The sequence below is a fragment of the Mauremys reevesii genome, linkage group 3, assembly GCF_016161935.1.
Source record: "Mauremys reevesii isolate NIE-2019 linkage group 3, ASM1616193v1, whole genome shotgun sequence".
NCBI lineage: Eukaryota > Metazoa > Chordata > Testudines > Geoemydidae > Mauremys > Mauremys reevesii.
Genome location: NC_052625.1, coordinates 201,037,309 through 201,060,778, shown reverse-complemented (window position 1 = coordinate 201,060,778; position 23,470 = coordinate 201,037,309). Strand labels below are relative to the sequence as shown.

Sequence of the window (23,470 nt, the reverse complement as noted above, 5' to 3'; positions counted from 1 at the left end):
AATAATTATATTGCTGTATTGTACAATGCTGCACCCAGTGAATACCCATGGAAGAAGAACAACTGATTTTTTTCCCCAGATCACTCAATTTTTTGTATAATTTATATAGCTTTATCTGTGTCTGAATGCTCATGTAGACCACAAACGCCTAGGGGAAATGCGTGACTGGTTAACTTTTCTTCCTTCTCCAGAAAATGGATGGTGTAGATAATTGTATCTATTTTTGTGATTCTTCTGGGATAATCTACACCACCATTGCTGATGGAGTTCAGTTCTGTCCTAGTGCTGACAACAGCTGGAATTTATGGCTGATAAAATTCTCTTGCTCCCTTGACTGGAGATTCTTTTTAGAATTTGTTAATGCCACTATTAAACTTTTTGAGAAGCAGTGGGTCTTGCTGGTTGGTGGTGCAAGGCGTAATTCGATGGTCATTTAGAGGCAAGCTGTCACATGAGCTACACATATTATAGGTGACTCTGGTAGCATCATCTATGCTTAGGGTTGCCTGACACTTTCTTTTCCTAGTTGCTTATAACTTTGCCAAACTTTAACTGTTCAGGCTCAAATTTTCCATGCAAGGTGTCTGCCTCAGTTTGAACAGTTTTGGAAAGTTTACGCGGAAATAGTTAATATATTTCTTAAAACAAAATTAGGGGGAAAATACATTGTTTTGCCATGTTATAAATTCTTACAACCATTTCATTGAGAAGCTCTAGAACAGGGGTGGGCAAACGTTTTGGCCTGTGGGCCACATGGGGGTTCCGAAACTGTATGGAGGGCCGGGTAGGGAAGGCTGTGCCTCCCCAAACAATCTGCCCCCCTCCCACTTCCCACCCTTGGACTGCCCTCTCAGAAGCTCCCACCCATCCAATCCCTCCTGCTCCTTGTCCCCTGACTGCCCCTCCTGGGACCCCCCATCCCTAACTGCCCCCCCCAGGTCCCCACCTCTATCTACCCCCCGCTCCCTGTCCTGACTGCCCCACCCCCTATCCACATCCCCACCCCTGACAGGCCCCCGGGACTCCACCCCATGCCCTGCCCCCTCCCATCCCTGCCCTTCCCCCATTCCAATCCCTTCCCTAAAGTCCCTGCCCCTATTGGACTCCTTCGTGGATAGTTCTCTGAAGATGTCCACGCAGTGTGCAGAGGCGGTCAAAAAAGCAAACAGGATGTTAGGAATCATTAAAAAGGGGATAGAGAATAAGACTGAGAATATATTATTGCCCTTATATAAATCCATGGTACGCCCACATCTCGAATACTGTGTACAGATGTGGTCTCCTCACCTCAAAAAAGATATTCTAGCACTAGAAAAGGTTCAGAAAAGAGCAACTAAAATGATTAGGGGTTTAGAGAAGGTCCCATATGAGGAAAGATTAAAGAGGCTAGGACTCTTCAGTTTGGAAAAGAGAAGACTAAGGGGGGACATGATAGAGGTATATAAAATCATGAGTGATGTTGAGAAAGTGGATAAGGAAAAGTTATTTACTTATTCACATAATACAAGAACTAGGGGTCACCAAATGAAATTAATAGGCAGCAGGTTTAAAACAAATAAAGGAAGTTCTTCTTCACATGGCGCACAGTCAACTTGTGGAACTCCTTACCTGAGGAGGTTGTGAAGGCTAGGACTATAACAATGTTTAAAAGGGGACTGGATAAATTCATGGTGGCTAAGTCCATAAATGGCTATTAGCCAGGATGGGTAAGAATGGTGTCCCTAGCCTCTGTTCGTCAGAGGATGGAGATGGATGGCAGGAGAGAGATCATTTGATCATTGCCTGTTAGGTTCACTCCCTCAGGGGCACCTGGCATTGGCCACTGTCGGTAGACAGATACTGGGCTAGATGGACCTTTGGTCTGACCCGGTACGGCCTTTCTTATGTTCTTATGTTCCCCAAATCCCTGCCCTGGACCCACCTCTTCTCCTGAGCACACTGTGTTCCTGCTCCTCCCCCCTCCCTCCCACAGCTTCTTACCCTGTGAAACAGCTGTTTTGTGGCGGCAAGTGCTGGGAGTAGAAGGGGGGATGTGGCGCGCTAGGGGAGGAGGCAGAGGTGAGCTGGGGCGGGGGGGGGTCAGGGAGCTTGGCTGCTGATGGGTGCAGAGCACCCACCCATTTTTCCCTGTGGGTGCTCTAGCCCTGGAGCACCCATGGAGTCGGCGCCTATGCTAACCACAATTTCCTCAGCAAGCCTGACTTAGGTTCAGTATCTACAGTTCTGCTCATTGGGAGCTATGATCAGTGGCATCCAGTCACCAGACAGCCTTCTTAAAGCAAAGCATTGTTTATTTAGAACCAAGTAATTTCAGAGAACATAAGAAAGGCCGTACCAGGTCAGACCAAAGGTCCATCTAGCCCAGTATCTGTCTACCGACAGTGGCCAATGCCAGGTGCCCCAGAGGGAGTGAATCTAACAGGCAATGATGAAGTGATCTCTCTCCTGCCATCCATCTCCATCCTCTGACGAACAGAGGCTACGGACACCATTCTTACCCATTCTGGCTAATAGCCATTTATGGACTTAGCCACCATGAATTTATCCAGTTCCCTTTTAAACATTGTTATAGTCCTAGCCTTCACAACCTCCTCAGGTAAGGAGTTCCACAAGTTGACTGTGCGCTGCATGAAGAAGAACTTCCTTTTATTTGTTTTAAACCTGCTGCCTATTAATTTCATTTGGTGACCCCTAGTTCTTGTATTATGGGAATAAGTAAATAACTTTTCCTTATCCACTTTCTCAACATCACTCATGATTTTATATACCTCTATCATGTCCCCTTAGTCTTCTCTTTTCCAAGCTGAAGAGTCCTAGCCTCTTTAATCTTTCCTCATATGGGACCCTCTCTAAACCCCTAATCATTTTAGTTGCCCTTTTCTGAACCTTTTCTAGTGCTAGAATATCTTTTTTGAGGTGAGGAGACCACATCTGTACACAGTATTCAAGATGTGGGCGTACCATGGAATTATATAAGGGCAATAATATATTCTCAGTCTTATTCTCTATCCCCTTTTTAATGATTCCTAACATCCTGTTTGCTTTTTTGACCTCCTCTTCAAACTGCGTGGACATCTTCAGATAACTACTCACGATGACTCCAAGATCTTTTTCCTGACTCGTTGTAGCTAAATTAGCCCCCATCATGTTGTATGTATAGTTGGGGTTATTTTTTCCAATGTGCATTACTTTACATTTATCCACATTAAATTTCATTTGCCATTTTGTTGCCCAATCACTTAGTTTTGTGAGATCTTTTTGAAGTTCTTCACAATCTGCTTTGGTCTGAACTATCTTGAGAAGTTTAGTATCATCTGCAAACTTGGCCACCTCACTGTTTACCCCTTTCTCCAGATCATTTATGAATAAATTGAATAGGATTGGTCCGAGGACTGACCCTTGGGGAACACCACTAGTTACCCTCTCCATTCTGAGAATTTACCATTAATTCCTACCCTTTGTTCCCTGTCCTTTAACCAGTTCTCAATCCATGAAAGGACCTTCCCTTTTATCCCATGACAGCTTAATTTATGTAAGAGCCTTTGGTGAGGGACCTTGTCAAAGGCTTTCTGGAAATCCAAGTACACTATGTCCACGGATCCCCTTGTCCACATGTTTGTTGACCCCTTCAAAGAATTCTAATAGATTAGTAAGACACGATTTCCCTTTACAGAAACCATGTTGACTATTGCTCAAGAGTTTGTGTTTTTCTATGTGTCTGACAATTTTATTCTTTACTATTGTTTCAACTAATTTGCCCGGTACCGACGTTAGACTTACCGGTCTGTAATTGCCGGGATCACCCCTAGAGCCCTTTTTAAATATTGGCGTTACATTAGCTAACTTCCAGTCATTGGGTACGGCCGATTTAAAGGACAGGTTACAAATCTTAGTTAATAGTTCCGCAACTTCACATTTGAGTTCTTTCAGAACTCTTGGGTGAATGCCATCTGGTCCCGGTGACTTGTTAATGTTGAGTTTATCAATTAATTCCAAAACCTCCTCTAGTGACACTTCAATCTGTGACAGTTCCTCAGATTTGTCACCTACAAAAGCCAGCTCAGGTTTGGGAATCTCCCTAACATCCTCAGCCATGAAGACTGAAGCAAAGTATCCATTTAGTTTCTCCGCAATGACTTTATCGTCTTTAAGTGCTCCTTTTGTATTTTGATCATCAAGGGGCCCCACTGGTTGTTTAGCAGGCTTCCTGCTTCTGATGTACTTAAAAAACATTTTGTTATTACCTTTGGAGTTTTTGGCTAGCTGTTCTTCAAACTCCTCTTTGGCTTTTCTTATTACACTCTTGCACTTAAGTTGGCAGTGTTTGTGCTCCTTTCTATTTGCCTCACTAGGATTTGACTTCCACTTTTTAAAGGAAGTCTTTTTATCTCTCACTGCTTCTTTTACATTAGTTGAGGAGGTTGTGAAGGCTAGGACTATAACAATGTTTAAAAGGGGACTGGATAAATTCATGGTGGCTAAGTCCATAAATGGCTATTAGCCAGGATGGGTAAGAATGGTGTCCCTAGCCTCTGTTCGTCAGAGGATGGAGATGGATGGCAGGAGAGAGATCACTTGATCATTGCCTGTTAGGTTCACTCCCTCAGGGGCACCTGGCATTGGCCACTGTCGGTAGACAGATACTGGGCTAGATGGACCTTTGGTCTGACCCGGTACGGCCTTTCTTATGTTCTTATGTTATGTTACATGGTTGTTAAGCCACGATGGCTCTTTTTTAGTTCTTTTTTAGTTCTTTAGTGTTTCTTAATTTGGGGTATACATTGAAGTTGGGCCTCTATTATGGTGTCTTTAAAAAGGGCCCATGCAACTTGCAGGGATTTTAAAACAATAAACAGCCTATACACATGCCTGTCTTTCTTAAGGCGTACCATTCCCTTGAAGCTTGGGAAATCCCCAACTGCTTCCTGTAGGATCTCTGTAGTAGAAACAGACCAATATGGACACCAAGAAACAGCTCATTGGCAACTCCCAGTCTTTCTCTCCAGAATCTTTTAAACCATTTGGTGTCTCTTTGATCTCTGGATGCCAAGCCTTAGTAAAATGGCCATGTATCTTTGGCTAGAGACTGGAAGTATCATCTTTCCTGCAAATAGCTCAGCGATTGTTTTGTAATTGCCCTGAAGTGTTTGTTGGGAGGCTGTTTATCTAGTGCTATTGTATAAATTTATACAGGAAATTCCAACAACCCAATATAGCTATCCAGTGACTATCCCACTAACTAGGTCACAGTATTTGTAAAATGATTATGTAACAGTTCCACATCTGCCACAACCCAGTTCCCCCATCTGTAAAATGGGGAAGAGATCATCACTCACAAGGGTGTTGTGAAAACAAATAATATTGTTTACCATATTGATGAGCGCTAGAGAAAGGCCACGAAGAAATTAATAATTCTGCGTTCAGAGAAGGATCTGTGGTAGATAAGAATGAGAAAACAAAATATTGAATGCTGGTCATTAAATGAGCACTGTCCATTCTGTGCACTGAAAAGACAGGCGACCTGTGGAAAAAATAATATGTGAACATGTATTTACTGTATCATAACGTACATGCACAAGGAGGCAACATTAAGGTTGCATAGCCAACCCTACTTCTAGCATTTTTTAACTTTTGAGTGCTTGAGTTGTATTTTTTGTGTGTAAGAGATATATAGACATCACTGCTCACTACATGAGATAAGCAGGCTATGAAACCCTTGTTTTAAAAAATATAATTTAGACCAAGACTATGACAAAGAACCCAAGCCTGACAACCTAAAAAGCCTGGTACAAATGAGATTTAACTTAAACAAACACCATATACAAAACAGAATTTGTTAAGTTTCGCCTTAAACAAGATTCTTGGGAGTCAGAGGAGAGGGCAGGCGAACTCCTAGCATCTAGGATGAAACAATAATCCAAGAGGTAAAATACCCTAATACATGATGCTGAAAGAAAAACATGCACAACACAGAAGGACAATAACCACCAATTTTGGCTCTTTTATTTAGAATTATACAAAGCAGATCCTCCCACCAGTTCCTATGATGGCCTTGAACAAACTCTTTGACTGTTTCTTTGCCAGGCACCTCAGAAGACAAGAAGGAGTTCTTAGACACCTTGTTCATCCTAAGGAGAAATAGACCTAAATGTGGAAGAAATGGAACATGGTAAATCCCTGGACAATGAGGAATTTCCAGTTTAGTTTAATAAAAATCCCATATATCCTCCAGATTCCTTCGTATGTTCAACAAGGACAAAAAAAGTGGCTCCCTAAATCGCCTAGTGCAAGAGGCAATTATATTCGTTATACAAGCCATGGAAAGATCTCACTAACCAGGCAAGTTACAGGCCCATTTTACTGATAAACTGTGATGCAAAGATTCTTGCCAAACCCCTTGTTTATAAATTGGAAAAATGATTATTCAAATTGTACATGTAAATTAGGTTGGATTTACCTAGTGGGGCAGACAATCTCCAGCAAGTCATTAATACAACTACACTCTTATAGCACTAGAAGGAACCTTTGGTAGAATTACTGCTAGATGCTGAAAAACCCTTCAACAGGGTAATCTTGAGATTATCTCTTTACCAACCTTGACAGAATATGATTCAGTGACTACTTTATCAATTGGATTAAACTACTGTACACTAACCCCTCCTCTGGGGTGATTACCAACTACTGTATTATATTTTGGAACCATTCTCTGTACAGAGAGGAACAAGTCAGAGCTGCTCACTATCCCCTCTGCTCTTCAATATAGGGCTGTAAAAGCTGGCATACACAATGTGAGACTGTGCAGATATAACAGACATTAAGATGGTCAGATAGGACAAAAAATTGTTATGTGCGGCTGATGCACTGGTTCTACATTCGTACCCTAACAAAGGTTGATACCTAATTAGAACTCATTGCATGTTTCAGGTCTTTGTCCTGATATAAGACTACCTGAAGCAAGTCCAAACATTAGGACTAATTTAATACACATACTGGGCTTTGCTTAGTCAGTGGGATTTTTAATGCAGTCAATGGCATTACAATATCTAAGAATACTAATCCCCAATGATTTAAAGCAAACAGTTATAATCAGTTTAAACCCAATTATTACAGAAGTCACTAATGAACTGGGTAAATGGGAAGCTATCCCCCTCTGACTCTGGGGAAAAATAAAACTGATAAAAATGAACACGCTATCGTGATGAATAAGGAAAAACTGAATAGGAGGCAAACTATATATATATATATGTATATAAACTGAAGACCAGATCACACCATTTATGTCTCTCCAACTACAATACAAACTACCAATTACTGCAATTTTCAACATTCAACTCTGTCACCTGCTCATCGCAGAATCTGGTCTGGAAGCACCTGCACAGAACTCTTCAAATTGTGTACTATTTCCCCAAACTGCCTGCTACACTATATGAGTTCTTAATAACCCACTGAGTAAATATAGACGAAATGAGGCAAAAATGGAACAAAGAATTGACAATAAATATCTCACCCCCACAGTGAACTAGAGCAGTATGAGATTAAAGAGCTCTTGACCCACCAATTACAGCTCATTCAACCAAAAAAATTGTCTTTAGGGTGCATTGGTCACCCCAAGGAACTTACAAAATTAAAGCAGCCCCAATGATCAGTGTTGGAGGTGTGCATGTATATTTTGGCATGCCCTACTGTTACAAGCTTCTGGGATTGTATTAAACCAGAATTAACATGATTCTAGGGAGAGACAAGGTGGGTGATGCAATATCTATTATTGGACCACTTTCTGTTGGTGAGAACAAGATTTTGTGCCAGAGTTCTTCTTCAGACCCGATATTACCTCACCCACCTCCTCTCTCTAATATCCTGGCACTGACACAGCTACAACTACACTGCATGATCCTAAAGACTTACTGAACCTTAAAGCAGATACTGGCATACTGGGTCATATACCCAATAAATGGAGGCTATCGTTATACCAAAGGGGATGGTTACATTGAGCTTTACTGGTTGTAAGGCATCACATTTTACTACCTTGGAAAAGTAAATCCAACCTCCTGACAAAAAGTCCTGGCAGACCTGCCTGGGAAGGAAGGAATCACATACAACAGATGGCAAACAGCAGAACATTTTAAGTACATTTGGGAGTTTCCTAGAACTGGTCGACTAAAGTTTCCTGCAGGTGGCCTGGATGAAAGGCAGGAGATGGATCTCTACCCCTTGGCCCGTTTTCCTCTTGACTGATTTCCTTGTTGTTGATATGTACCATAAAAATCTGTGCGCTTGGAATACCATGACAAAAATGCAGGAATCCAAGCATTGTATAAGTATGTACAGTTCACTTGTATTGCTTTATAAGTTAGCACATAGAATTTGTTTGGCTCATCATAAGAAAAAAGGGAGAAAAAGCTTAATAATTAATAATAAAAGAGAACATGATTACGGCTATCAGTTAAACTGCATATCTATGCCCAGGAATTATACTTAAAATTAGAACTACAATTTTTAGATCCCTCCATCAGATTTCAGTCCGTGGAATGGATGAAAGAACCCATTCTATAGCTTGCTGAACAACAATTAGGACTTTTATCTAATTAAAATAATATCCAGTCTCTTTGGAGCCAATGGGAGCTGAGGCTGCTCAGCATCTCTGAAAATCAGCCCATTTTTGTGTTAGGAGCCTCAATATGGATTTATTATTACCATACAGCTGATGAGTTTCAGTCATAGACCAGGACCAGGGATCAGGACCCCACTCTTGTACAAACATAAAACAAAAAGACAGTCCCTGCTGCAAAGAGCTTACAATCTAAGTAGAAGACAAGAGACAACAGATGAATACAGTCCAATGGCTGAGCACAAGGAAACAAAGAGATAATGTTGATCAGCATGATGGCAAGTGTGTTTGAAAATTCTGACCAATCTTCAAGGGCTCCTTCACTGAATAAAAGGCAATTAAGAGAGAGGAAATGTCAGCACAGAAAAGACAGCAAATGATGTAAAAACATTTAATTAGGTGTATGTATGTTTTAAATAAAATTCTTGCTTTGCTATTCAGCACTTCTGATTCTTAGTAATTTATACTGAAAAAATATGAGGGGCTTATTTACTGTACCAAACTGAATGAGAACATTGGTTCATTACTATGACCTATGGAATTCTCTAGGTTCTTATACTGTGTCCATTTCCATCTAATGCGATACATGTCAGCCTAAGTGATTATTATTAATAATATTATACAAAATTTGAAAAGGCAGAATTGTGAATGCACACTGTTCTCCTTGGGCACACAGGAATTGCCAGATTGTCTCAAATCCAAGCTCCATCTTGTACAGTATCATATCTGCAACAATAGTCTGCACCAAATGTTTCAGAGGAAGGTGCAAGAACCCAACATCACACAGATGTGGAATAATCTGGCCCCCACACATTAGGTCTCATCTGAACTTCTAAGAGTTAGCAATTATCTTAAATTGTGAAGCATGAGGTTCTTATCCTTTCCAGATTATTGTTGCACCAACTATTCTAACTCTAGATATTCTTGATATCCCTATATTCAATCCCTCTGTGAATCTTACTAAATTCTTGGCCTCAACAACATCATGTGGCAAGGGGTTCCAGTTAAATTATATGGTGAGTGGAAAAGTATTTCTTTGAATTAGTTTTTAATTTGCTTTCTATTTTATTGCCTGTCCCCTTGTTCATGAGACAGAAGCTCTTGATAAAAGTATGTAAAATAATGACCGGTTTAGAGAAAATAGATCAAGTCCCCTTGTATTCAGCTCTGTATTAAGGTAAACAATCCCAATCTTTTCAATCTCCCTCCATGTAAGTTTTGCCCTTAATCATTCTCATCATCTTTCTAAAAAGCCCTTTTAACTCTTGCAATATTCTTGACATAACCGTGAATTCTTGTGTGGACCTATAGATAGTTTGTAGATCATCTTTCCAAACAGGGGTTTATGAAATTATTTTTTATTCCCCCTCTTGAACAGGACATTTGTTGATCACATATAATGACACTATGCAAGGGGTCCTATTTAACTGTTCAGAAAACAAGAATAGGCAGCACTGCTCAAGCCTAGACAAGTCATCTTCAGTGTATACAGAATGTATGCCACTGTTGTCACATCTTTAGTGTGCAAAGCAACTGTGAGTCCTGCATAACATAAGCCTGTATGTAATCAGGGCATACTGGGTAAGCATGTTTTCTCTACACATTCAATGCATACTGATGAATTTGAGTGCTCTGACCTCCTAGTACATACTGGTACATCTACTTTGTGAGCAAATGTAATGTTATGGCATAAGCACTGAGTGAGTTTGGATGTAAGCACCAACTGGGCGCATGTACATATCTCAGTGCTGCAAAGTGGGAGTTATACCATAGTGCACATACAGCATGGAGAGTTTGTAGCAGGTTGTTTCCGCAGTTGTATGTGCATATCCCATTGCACACACAGCCAAGTGGGGGTATGCACATCAGCCCAGTGTAAATGTGGTAAGTGTGTGCAAACTCCAGGGCAGGCAGACCCCAGGGTTATGCAGACCCCAGGGCAGACAGAACTCAGGGTGGGGTGTGTGAGATAGGGATGCACAGAGCCTGGGGAAGTAGCTGTGTGTTGGGGTGTGTGTGTGTGGGAATAGGGGTACTCTCACCCCAAGGCAGGCATAGATGGGGGGGCAGGAGAGTTGGGGGCATGGTTAGGCATCAGATTAAAGGGTAGGCAGAGCCCAGGGAAGTGTGGGAGGTGGGTAGGGGTGCTCACATTCCAGGACAGGCAGAGCCCAGGGAGGGGGTGTGTGTGAGGAAGAGGCGGGGGGAAGGCTGGGTGCTTACAGCCTAGGGCATGCAGAGCTCATGGAGGAGTATGTGTGCACATGTATGTTGGCTGCTCATACCCCAGGGCGGGCAAAGCTTGGGGCGGGGTGTGTGTGTGTGTGTGGGGGGTTGTTGGGTTTTCACACCCCAGATTGAGCACAGTGTGTTTGTCAGGGGCATTGGTGCTCATACCCCAGGGCGGGCAGACTGTATGTGGCAAGTTAGGTATTCTGGCCCCAGGGCAGGAAGAGCCCAGGTGGGACGTGGGGGTTTGGGTGCTCATACCCCAGGGCAGGCAGGACCGGGGAGGGATGTGTGCACGTGGGAGGGGATGGGGGAGAGGGGAGGATTGGGTCTCACAGCCTAGGGCAGGCAGAGTGTGTGTGTGTGTGCGCACGTGTTGGGGTATACTGGCCCTTAGGGCAGGCAGAGCCCAGGGAGAGTTCATGGGTGTGTGTGGGGTGGTGGGGATCAGCGTTCCCTCTAATTTTTCCCACCCATGTGCGGAATGGATTTTGTAATGTGCACCAATATGGCAGTGATGTGTAATACATCACCTTCATATTGGTGCACAAAACAAAATTCATGTGGTTGTGGTGGGGTCGAGGAGTTTGGGAGGGGGCTCAGGGCTGAGGTAGAGTGTTGGAGTGCAGGGGTGTGAGGGCTCTGGCTGGGGGTGCGGCCGGGGATGAGGGGCTCAAGGCTGGGGCAGAGGGTTGGGTGCAGGGGGTGAGGGCTTTGGGGTGGAGGAGGGTGTTCTGGCGGGGAGAGGACTCCTGCAGCTCTCTCCCCACAGCAGCACCTGGGCTGATGGGGAGAGGCAGTAGCTCTGGGGCTGCAGGATAGGTGTCCCTCCCCTGGTTCCAACAAGTCCGGGCCGAGGGAGAGCCTCCCCTGCTGCACCTGGGGCTGAGCCACCCCGGCCACAGCAGGGGCTGGCCTGGGCACCCTGGCCACGGCAAGATTGGGGCTGTGGCAGGTCCCTGGGCAGGTTCCCTGGACGCTTGTGCAGTGCTAAATAGGCTGCTGTGCACAGGGCCGCCCAGAGGATTCAGGGGACCTGGGGCAAAGCAATTTTGGGGGCTGCTTCCATAAAAAAAAGTTGAATACTATAAAATACTATATTCTCGTGGGGGCCCCTGTGGGGCCCAGGGCAAATTGTCCCAATTGTCCCCCCTGGGCGGTCCTGGCTGTGCAGGTTACAGGGAACTTAGGTGGGTGTATCTGACCCAGGGCAGGCAGAGCCCGGGAGGTGATCACGGGGGGGAGGTGTTGGGTATACTCACCCCCAGGGCAGGCAGAGCCCAGGGAGAAGTGTGTGTGTGAATACCCACCCCAGGACATGCAGAGCTGAGGGAAGGGAGTGTGTCAGATGTTGGACATATCTGCCCCAGTACAGGCAGAGCCCGGGAAGAGTGTGTGTGCGTGTGCTCACACCCCAGCCATGGGCAGAGACATGGAGGGCTGCGTGTGTGCTCACACCCCAGCTGTAGGCAGAGTCTGGGAGGGGTATGTGTTTATGGGGTGCTCATACCCCAGCAGAGGGCAGAGCCGGAGAGGGGTGTGTGTGTGTACTCACCCCAGCCGCGGGCAGAGCTGGGGAGGGCTCTGTGCGTATGTGCTCACACCCCAGCCGCGGGCAGAGCCGTGTGTGCATGGGGTGGGTGGGTGTGCTCACACCCCAGCCGCGGGCAGAGCCGTGTGTGCATGGGGTGGGTGGGTGTGCTCACACCCCAGCCGCGGGCAGAGCTGTGTGTGGGGGGGGTGTGAGATACTCACACCCCAGCCGCGGGCAGCGCCGGGTGTGTGTGCTCACACCCCAGCCGCGGGCAGCGCCGGGTGTGGGTGTGCGGGGTGTGTGTGCTCACACCCCAGCTGCGGGCAGCGCCGGGTGTGCAGGGGGTGGGTGGGTGTGCTCACACCCCAGCCGCGGGCAGAGGTGTGTGTGTGTGGGGGGTGTGCTCACACCCCAGCCGCGGGCAGAAGTGTGTGTGTGTGGGGGGGGGGTGCTCACACCCCAGCCGCGGGCAGCGCCGGGTGTGGGTGTGCGGGGTGTGTATGCTCACACCCCAGCTGCGGGCAGAGCCGTGTGTGCATGGGGTGGGTGGGTGTGCTCACACCCCAGCCGTGGGCAGAGCCGTGTGGGGGTGTGTGTGAGATACTCACACCCCAGCCGCGGGCAGCGCCGGGTGTGTGTGTGCGGGGTGTGTGTGCTCACACTCCAGCTGCGGGCAGCGCCGGATGTGCAGGGGGTGGGTGGGTGTGCTCACACCCCAGCCGCGGGCAGCGCTGGATGTGGGTGTGCGGGGTGTGTGCTCACACCCCAGCCGTGGGCAGCGCCGGGTGTGGGGGGTGTGCTCACGCCCCAGCCGCGGGCAGAGCCGTGTGGGGGTGTGTGTGAGAGATACTGACACCCCAGCCGCAGGTAGCGCCGTGTGGGGGTGTGTGTGAGAGATACTCACACCCCAGCCGCGGGCAGCGCCATGTGGGGGTGTGTGTGAGAGATACTCACACCCCAGCCGCGGGCAGCGCCGTGTGGGGGTGTGTGTGGGGGGTGTGCTCACACCCCAGCCGCGGGCAGAGCCGTGTGGGGGTGTGCGCTCACACCCCAGCCGCGGGCAGTGCCGGGTGTGTGTGTGTGTGCTCACACCCCAGCTGCGGGCAGAGCCGTGTGGGGGTGTGTGTGAGAGATACTCACACCCCAGCCGCAGGCAGAGCCGGGTGGGGGTGTGAGAGATGCTCACACCCCAGCCGCGGGCAGAGCCGGGTGGGGGTGTGAGAGATGCTCACACCCCAGCCGCGGGCAGCGCCGGGTGTGTGCGGGCGGGGGGTGTGTGCTCTCTCTCCAGCCGCGGTCAGCGCCGGAGGTGCAGGGGGTGGGGGGGTGTGCTCACACCCCAGCCGCGGGCAGCGCTGGATGTGGGTGTGCGGGGTGTGTTCTCACACCCCAGCCGTGGGCAGCGCAGGGTTTGGGGGTGTGCTCACGCCCCAGCCGCGGGCAGAGCCGTGTGGGGGTGTGTGTGAGAGATACTCACACCCCAGCCGCGGGCAGCGCCATGTGGGGGTGTGTGTGAGAGATACTCACACCCCAGCGCGAGCAGCGCCCGTGGGGGGTGTGTGTGGGGTGTGCACACCCAGCCGCGAGCAGAGCCGTGTGGGGTGTGCGCTCACACCCCAGCCGCGGGCAGTGCCGGGTGTGTGTGTGTGTGCTCACACCCCAGCTGGGCAGAGCCGTGTGGGGTGTGTGTGAGAGATACTCACACCCAGCCGCAGGCAGAGCCGGGTGGGGTGTGAGAGATGCTCACACCCCAGCCGCGGGCAGAGGCGTGTGGGGGTGTGAGAGATGCTCACACCCCAGCCGCGGGCAGAGCCGGGTGGGGGTGTGAGAGATGCTCACACCCCAGCCGCGGGCAGAGCCGGGTGGGGGTGTGTGTGAGAGATACTCACACCCCAGCCGCGGGCAGCGCCGGGTGGGGGTGTGTGTGAGAGATACTCACACCCCAGCCGCGGGCAGAGCCGGGTGGGGGTGTGTGTGAGAGATACTCACACCCCAGCCGCGGGCAGAGCCTGGTGGGGGTGTGTGTGAGAGATACTCACACCCCAGCCACGGGCAGAGCCTGGTGGGGGTGTGTGTGAGAGATACTCACACCCCAGCCGCGGGCAGCGCCGTGTGGGGGTGTGTGTGAGAGATACTCACACCCCAGCCGCAGGCAGCGCCGTGTGGGGGTGTGTGTGCTCACACCCCAGCTGCGGGCAGAGCCGGGTGTGTGTGTGTGTGCGCTCACACCCCAGCCGCGGGCAGCGCCGGGTGTGTGTGCGTGTGCTCACACCCCAGCCGCGGGCAGCGCCGGGTGTGTGTGTGTGTGCTCACACCCCAGCCGCGGGCAGCGCCGGGTGGGGGTGTGTGTGAGAGATACTCACACCCCAGCTGCGGGCAGAGCCAGGTGTGTGTGTGTGTGTGAGAGATACTCACACCCCAGCTGCGGGCAGAGCCGTGTGTGTGTGTGTGTGTGAGAGATACTCACACCCCAGCTGCGGGCAGAGCCGTGTGTGTGTGTGTGTGAGAGATACTCACACCCCAGCTGCGGTCAGAGCCGGGTGTGTGTGTGTGTGTGAGATACTCACACCCCAGCTGCGGGCAGAGCCGTGTGTGTGTGTGTGTGTGAGAGATACTCACACCCCAGCCGCGGGCAGAGCCGGGTGTGTGTGTGAGAGATGCTCACACCCCAGCCGCGGGCAGAGCCAGGTGGGGGTGTGTGTGAGATACTCACACCCCAGCCGCGGGCAGCACCGGGTGTGTGTGTGTGGGGTGTGTGCTCACACCCCAGCCGCGGGCAGTGCCGGGTGGGGGTGTGTGTGCTCACACCCCAGCCGCGGGCAGTGCCGGGTGGGGGTGTGGGGGGGGGTGCTCACACCCCAGCCGCGGGCAGAGCCGTGTGTGTGTGTGTGTGTGTGTGAGAGATACTCACACCCCAGCCGCGGGCAGTGCCGGGTGGGGGTGTGTGGGGGGGTGCTCACACCCCAGCCGCGGGCAGTGCCGGGTGGGGGTGTGTGTGGGGGGGTGCTCACACCCCAGCCGCGGGCAGTGCCGGGTGGGGGTGTGTGTGGGGGGGTGCTCACACCCCAGCCGCGGGCAGTGCCGGGTGGGGGTGTGGGGGGGGGTGCTCACACCCCAGCCGCGGGCAGCGCCGGGTGGGGTGTGAGCGGCGGGCAGCGCCCGGGAGCCGCACACTCTCAGCGCTCCCCCAGGCTTTTATGGGAGCCGGGCTCTGCGGCGCCTCTTGCGCAAGCCAGGCCGCCGTCGGCAGGAGGCGGGTCTCTCGCCCTACCGCCGCACGCGCCCCTACCCCCCCCGGACCAACGGCTGGCGCGCGCCGGCCGACTCCGACTCTCGCGGGGGCGATGACCGCAGCGCCACGCCGCCTCCTCCGTCCTCTGCTCGGCTCGCCGCTCGCGATGGGAGACTCGAGCTCCAGGCTGCCCCGCAGAGAGGAGGCCCTGCCCGGCCGGAGCCAGAGCATCCGGGTCTCAGGTAAGGCGGGTCCCGTCCTCGGGCTGAGCCCACCCGAGACCGCCTGGATGACGATTTCTCTTGGGGGCGGGGGAGGTGTGACTTGAGGAGGAACATGCGCTGCGCGCACTCACCCGCCTACTCGTCCTCGGCGTCAGCGCAGGCGCACTGTGCTCCCTCTCCCCTGACTTGGGAAGGCATAAGCGCATGCGCATTGACCTCCCTTTACTGCGAACGCTCTCCTTGCCTTCTTTCGCTGGCGGCTGGAGCGCATGCGCTTGAACCGCTTTCCACCCCCCTCTCCCTTTTTGTGCGGTGTGAGGGGGCGGCCGCGCTCCTTAGAGCATGCGCAGTTGGAGACCCTGTCCCTGCCTCGCCTCAGAGACGTGGGGAGGAAAGGAGCCGCGAGGGCAGGCGTCGAAGGCCTCCTGGCTTGGCACATAGGCGGCTTGGTGGTCTCCCTTGGCCGGGGCACGTGGGGTTGTTCCACCTCAGGATGCCCTTTGGATGCAGGGAGCCTGCCCGTCTGCCCGCCCCCTCGATACAGATACACCCAGTGGGGCCGCACAGGCTAGGGTGAGGGGACGCACTGCCCTAGACAGAGGCCACCCCGGGCTGCGCTTGTGCCAGTCATGGCCAGATTGGTGCGGAGCGGCGGGAGAGGGGGCTCGTGCTAGATAAGTGCGGGCAAAAGTGTGTAAAACTTTGTGAGTGTGGGCGGCTGACTAGACACACGGAGCCAAATCCAAATCCGTCCCTTGTGTGACCCTAACAAAGCGCATGGGGATGAATTTGGGGTCAGTGACATGCTGGAGCAACGCTAGGGCATAGATGCCTGCAATGGGAAATGGAAAAGTGGAGATTTTTCCCACTTGGTGAGCTGAAATATCTGATCTTTTGCTAATGGCTGCTTGTTGTCTTCTTGTGCTGTAGTCCCAGCCCATCCATTTTCCGTTTGTCAGATTTGTCCACCCTCTCTCACAAGGCCTAAATTTATAATCTTGTGCAATATTTAAATAAAAAATAAATATGCTGACTCCATGAGCCGCTATCAAAAAATCTGAGTTAAAGGCTTCTTTTCTATAAAAAGAAAGATATTTCCCCCCCTGATTCTAACTTTTAAGGTCAAGCTTTATAAGTATGGCACAATAGGTCATATACTGTGTTAAGGGCTTGATCCTGTGGGAGACCCAGGGGCTTGCTTCTGGGTGCAAGAGCCTAACAAAGTCATCACAGGTGTGGGGACCCAGCCTCTGACTTTAGGGGACACCACCATGGATCTCATCAGGACTATCCACTGAGCCCATCTGGGTGGTCTCATACTCCTACTTTATAGCTTCTCCTTACCTGAGTTCTGATTGGCTCATTTTTCAAATTATGACTGACTCCCCGCACTATACAAACTTACTTTCCAGGGCCCAGTAACTACCAGCCCTTGCTTCTGGATGGTTCTGGAAACTATAAGTAAATGGCCGTGCTCTGTTTCCTTGCATGTGTACACAGAGCTACAAACAAAAAGAAATCCATTAGTTTCTCATTTATGGATTACTTAGGAACTTCAAATGTTTGTATTCAAATTTAATTGATATGTTTGTGGAAGTATTTATCAACTATATTTTTATTGTTACTGCTGGACATCTGAAATGATTTTTTATTCAGTATAATCAAACATCATAGGTGAAAATTTCTGTTTAACAGTAAAGTTTTATTAAGCATTTATGAAATATTAACATTTTAATAAGCTGTTTGGTATGTTGCTATAGACATGAGTTTAAGCAAATTCCAGCAGAACTCCATAGATTAAAAGATTGCTTGGTTCATTTATGCAACAAATTCTCCTTTTCATATTGTTTGGAACAAACATCTCATTGACAAGTTCAATAATTATGACCAGGCTATGTTCCACCTGGCAGAGTAGACGTTGCTGTAAGGGTGCTGGATACAGTTTATGAAAAGGAAATTGTACAGTGTGCAAGAAGCATTGACGGGAAAGTTTATTAATCTGAGTATTGATGGATGGAGCAATGTACACAATGATCTAGTAACGTGCTTTTCTGACAACAGAGGATGGGGTTGTCTATCTTACAGAAACAATTGATACACGTGGGAATATCCATATACAGTAGAATATTTAAAAGAAGCAGTAGTAAAAATATAACAAACTGAACAAAAATTCACGTGCATAGCTTTGCCACAGACAATGCTGCAAATGTAGCAAAGATGAGAAGAAATCTAGAAGAAGAGAATGAAGGGAACCTGATGTAGTGCTCATTTGATGATTCTTTTAGGCAGAGACATAAGTACAACTCCAAGAATAAAGGAAAATGTTGTTGAAATTGCAAAATACTTCCATAACAACCACTTTGCTTCAGCTGCACTGAAAAGAGCAGGTCCAACACTAGTTCTCCCCTAAGATGTATGGTGGAATTCAGGGGTTGATTCTTTTGAGCTATTTTATTATGAACTGTCCTATTCTGATGACAGTTTGTGAAGATCATTGTGCTAAAGAGAAATGTAGAAAATATGCTGAATATACTGAAACCTATTTCTATAGTTTAGATAAACTGCAGAGAGATTGCTGCTGTATTGCTGATGCTGTTGAAATTTGGAAAGAACTTCAAGATATTACAGAAAAAAAAAACCCAACAAAGTTAAATCGCAGGCACTAAAGAAGTGGATGGATCAAGCACTTACTCCGCCTCATTTTTTTGCCAATATTCTCAACCCAGAGTATCATGGTGGATGCCTAACTGCTGAAGAAGTCCCATGACATGGGCATCTAATAATTCCCATCAACCATGCCAACCATAATAAATTTCAGGGCAGGAGGTGAACCATCTAAGCAATATGTGTTTGCTGATGAGGTTTTTAAAGAAAGTCATGCCACTGAACTGGTGGAATTCACTAGCTAAGCACCTGGAACCACAGTTTGTTGAAGTGCTAAACCAGCTTTTGAGAGCAGTAGCCTCTTCTGCAGGCACAGAATGAATGAATTAGTCCAAATGAAGAAAATATTAGCAGCAAAGAATCCTGTGGCACCTTATAGACTAACTGACGTTTTGCAGCATGAGCTTTCATGGGTGAATACCCACTTCTTCGGATGCAAGTAGTGGACATTTCCAGGGGCAGGTTTATATATGCAAGCAAGAAGCAAGCTAGAGATAACGAGGTTAGTTCAATCAGGGAGGATGAGGCCCTGTTCTAGCAGTTGAGTGAAAACCAAGGGAGGAGAAACTGGTTCTGTAGTTGGCAAGCCATTTACAGTCTTTGTTTAATCCTGAGCTGATGGTGTCAAATTTGCAGATGAACTGGAGCTCAGCAGTTTCTCTTTGAAGTCTGGTCCTGAAGTTTTTTTGCTGCAGGATGGCCACCTTAAGATCTGCTATTGTGTCGCCAGGGAGGTTGAAGTGTTCTCCTACAGGTTTTTGTATATTGCCATTCCTAATATCTGATTTGTGTCCATTTATCCTTTTCCTTAGAGACTGTCCAGTTTGGCCGATGTACATAGCAGAGGGGCATTGCTGGCATATGATGGCATATATTACATTGGTGGATGTGCAGGTGAATGAACTGGTGATGTGTGGCTGATCTGGTTAGGTCCTGTGATGGTGTCGCTGGTGTAGATATGTGGGCAGAGTTGGCATCGAGGTTTGTTGCATGGATTGGTTTCTGAGCTAGAGTTACTATGGTGCGGTGTGCAGTTACTGGTGAGAATATGCTTCAGGTTGGCAGGTTGTCTGTGGGCGAGGACTGGCCTGCCACCCAAGGCCTGTGAAAGTGTGGGATCATTGTCCAGGATGGGTTGTAGATCCCTGAGGATGCGCTGGAGGGGTTTTAGCTGGGGACTGTATGTGATGGCCAGTGGAGTCCTGTTGGTTTCTTTCTTGGGTTTGTCTTGCAGTAGGAGGCTTCTGGGTACACATCTGGCTCTGTTGATCTGTCTCCTTATTTCCTCGTGCGGGTTCTGTAGTTTTGAGAATGCTTGGTGGAGATTTTGTAGGTGTTGGTCTCTGTCTGTGGGGTTAGAGCAGATGTGGTTGTACCTCAGTGCTTGGCTGTAGACAATGGATCTTGTGGTGTGCCCGGGATGGAAGCTGGAGGCATGAAGGTAGGCATAGCGGTCGGTAGGTTTTCGGTATAGGGTGGTGTTAATGTGACCATCAATTATTTGCACCGTAGTGTCTAGGAAGTGGACCTCCCGTGTAGATTGGTCCAGGCTGAGGTTGATGGTGGGGTGAAAATATTCTAAATTGAGAAATAGATAGGAAGTTGAAAATGCAGGAAAACTTGTCTTTCTCTTCCAGTTTATGTATAAAAATGAGGGAGGGGATGAGATCTACTAGTTTTAAAAGTTTGAAGGACAGCCTGAGTAATTTAGGAGACTGTCTCATTTTCAAGAGACTTAGGCAAATAGGAATATTTGAAAGACTGACCTGAAATAATCAGCTTAATTCACTGTCTACACTTAATCCCTTTGTTTAATAAATCGTTTAGTTGTGCATGTGAACATGAAAGGTTGTTTTTTTTAATAAAAATACATTTTATATGGTTATTTTGTGTGTTAATTAAATTCCAGTTGCTTTACTAATGCAGCTTGACACAAATATATAAAAAAGTTAATAAATAAGCAATATATCATTCACCCATTTTCTAATATACAAAAATGTACACTTAATAAGAAGCTGAATGTAACTGCTTAAATAAATGTATATAGTTATAGTGTATCCTTCTAGGTAGCAAAAAGATTTACCATATCTAGTGTAAAGGCTCTATTTGGTTGTAAATCAACATGCTTAATGGTTATATCAACCAAGGAGAATGCACCTTTCTTTTGAAAATAACTGAAGTACCAATGGAAAAGTTGATTAAAATCAATGGTTTAAATCAAGGCTTTCCATTTGGTGATCTAAATCAATCCACTCTGGGTACCTGTGTGCTTAATAACAGCATTGACCTACAAGGAACTATAAAAGTTAAAACAAGGTAAATACCATTAGAAATTAGGTGCAAATTAAGTTTTAAAATTTAGTATAAAGTTTACTTGGGCCAGATTTCTGTGCATGGAGGTATCTGAGTGTAAAATATGACTGGCACTTTAAAATGCCCTGTTTTCCATATTTTAAGGCAATCTGTTAAGTAGTTGATTTTTCATTGAAAGTTGCATGTCACCAGGTTCTGCTGCAATCTGAGTTGTGTTGGTGTTTTGATAAATTCTGTACATTTTGACAGTCAATGTCTCTTTCTCTCTCCCCATTCACCCATCTCTGGTCTCCTTCCTCATTAATAAGTGAGAATCCACCCCATATTTTCTTCCTCTTTAATTCCTTGGCCCTTCATTATGAGGACTGGATGAGAACTGAACCTGTCTATGATATTATGTTTTGCTTTTTATCTTAAGGATATTACTAATTTAGGCCCTGATATTGTAAGGTGCTGAAGTTTAGCAACATGCAGGATCAAGACTTTAATCAGTATAGTATATTATATTAATTTATCTAAAGTGTCTGACAGCCAGATATAGAAAGATGTATTTTTATTGTAAGGTTCTTGTGACAAAATATATTACAAGGGGAATGTACAAATGGTTTCGTTTGCAGAAGTCACCTGAACCTGGAGATAAATATGATGCTTTAATTATGTTCGGCTTAGTTCTGTTTTGTCATAATGTAAGCAGAAATCAAAATAAAGGAGTTCTGCTTCAGATTTCTTTCTCTTTTAAAAACAGCATAGATTGTGGCAGGCTTATGAAATCATCATACTGTAATTGACACCTTATATGTTTCTGAAGTTTCTCCTACTTCTTTCATGGGAATCTTGTGTAAATTTCTATGAAGTATTGTTTTTTGGTAATCTACTTGCATTTATTTGGTCTTCAACAATTTTTCTCAGTCTTGGAACTTGCAGATATTTTGCTGTGTTCCTTCACTACAGTAGAGAAACTGAAATTCATTTTTGAAAATTAGTACTTTAAGCATGACTTTTACAATGTGCTAGAGTATAATGTCATGCCCTGTAGCAAAATTAAATATCACTTTCTGCTATCCTCACTAACCAAAGTTTAGTTATTAAAATCATCTTCAGTTGCTATATTGTATCAAATGTGGATATGAGTAGATTAGAAGTTAACACTTTAATTGACACTATATACACACATACTTACATACACCCCAATTATAAATACAGTTAGTGTGAGATTTTGTGAAATGGTAGGATGTAGGACTCTTGCTCCATTAGTCTGATCAGTTCAGGTAGGTAATGCTGGAAATAATTTTTAGTTAGTCATTTGTTTGTGGTCTCAGTCCAGGTCCTAGTAGAGAGATTTGCATCACAGAAACAATCATGACACTTGGCTTTATATGATATAGGAAGCAGGAGCACTACTTCATTGCCAGTATACCAAGACATTAACGTCAACGTCATTTATCCCTTCCTTTGCGCATGTGCTCAGTGAAAAAGTCCTGGGAGGAGCTGCTGGAGAGAAAGAAAGGAGGGGGCTTCCCATTGTGGTGCCAAACATGATGAACCCCAATTTTGGGAAACTTCCGATATGTATATATTTGTTTTGTCTATGGTAACTTGCTCTGATCTGTTTCTGCTGAAAAATCCTACTGATTTCTGTAGTTTTACTTTTGCTGAGCCATCTAACTAGCTTATGGACATATTTGGCTATCTCACTAGAGAGGCCAAGAATTAAATGGACGCGAAGACTAAATTGTCCTTGCTTCAGAGACTGTTCATTCTCTACATTTTACTGGATTAAAAGTTTAGGATTGAGATATATTAGCTTGATGGTTTTGGGGAATCTTGCAGTGACACTTATCTGAATCTGTTCCATGGATATACAGGATTCCAGTCTCTATAGTTTTCAGGCTAGTATCTTTCATGTGCCGCAAATCCATCTTTTAGTAACGGCAACCACCTTAGTATTTTCCTAACAGAGAGGATGGATGGTGGTGCAGTTGTGATTCTATTTGCTATTGAACTATACAGTAGTAATTAAAAATATTTGAAAACTTTTCCCTCACTGTCAACATTATCTTCCAGCAACTGATTTTCCCAGTTTGAATCTTAGAGAAGAATGGTGATCCATTGGTTAAGGCACTGGACTAGGACTTGCGTGATCTGGGTTTGATTCCTGCTTTTCTTCAGATTGCTTGTGTGACTTTGGGGAAAATCACTTAATTTCTCTTTTTAAATCCTCCCACCTGTAAAATGGCGATAAATAATACTTTTTCTCCCATCCTTTGGTTGCTGTGTCCATTTAAATAGTAAGCTCTTTGGGACAGGGATCATCTTTTACTATTTCCTGGTCAACACACAAAATTGCACTAGTTTAACTAAATCTGTTTAATATCGTGCCATTAGTTAAACTGGTGCATCTTCTTTGTGTAGTCAAGCTTTGTGTACAAGACCTGGTACAAGAGGACTCCAATCTCTAGGCAGTCGCTAGCCAATACCATAATACAAATTAATAACAACAATAAAAAATACCCAGGTATGCACACATTGGGCAAAATTCATCCCTAGTATAACTCCATAGTTCCAGATTCTCTTAGTTACAGCGATGTAAATCTGGGGTAATTCCATTGAAGCCAGTGAACAAACTCTTGATTTATGATGGCATATTTGAACAGAGAATCTAGCCC

The 23,470-nt window shown here is 46.8% G+C and overlaps 1 protein-coding gene and 1 long non-coding RNA gene across 2 annotated transcripts in view; one reads left to right on the top strand and one right to left on the bottom strand.

Annotated features, from left to right (window-relative positions):
* Window positions 1-5,976: 5,976 nt before the first annotated feature.
* On the bottom strand, window positions 5,977-16,085 carry LOC120401260. The gene is made up of 2 exons (XR_005596359.1): window positions 15,959-16,085; window positions 5,977-6,144 (listed from the first exon to the last, which is right to left on the bottom strand). It is a non-coding gene; the product is annotated as an uncharacterized LOC120401260 (long non-coding RNA).
* The window catches only part of MSRA (methionine sulfoxide reductase A), a 443,906-nt gene continuing 436,084 nt past the window's right edge, over window positions 15,649-23,470 (top strand). The window contains exon 1 of the mRNA XM_039530964.1: window positions 15,649-15,845. Within this exon, the coding sequence (XP_039386898.1) occupies window positions 15,716-15,845 (130 nt within the window). The 5' untranslated portion in view covers window positions 15,649-15,715. The remainder of the gene's footprint in view (window positions 15,846-23,470) is intronic.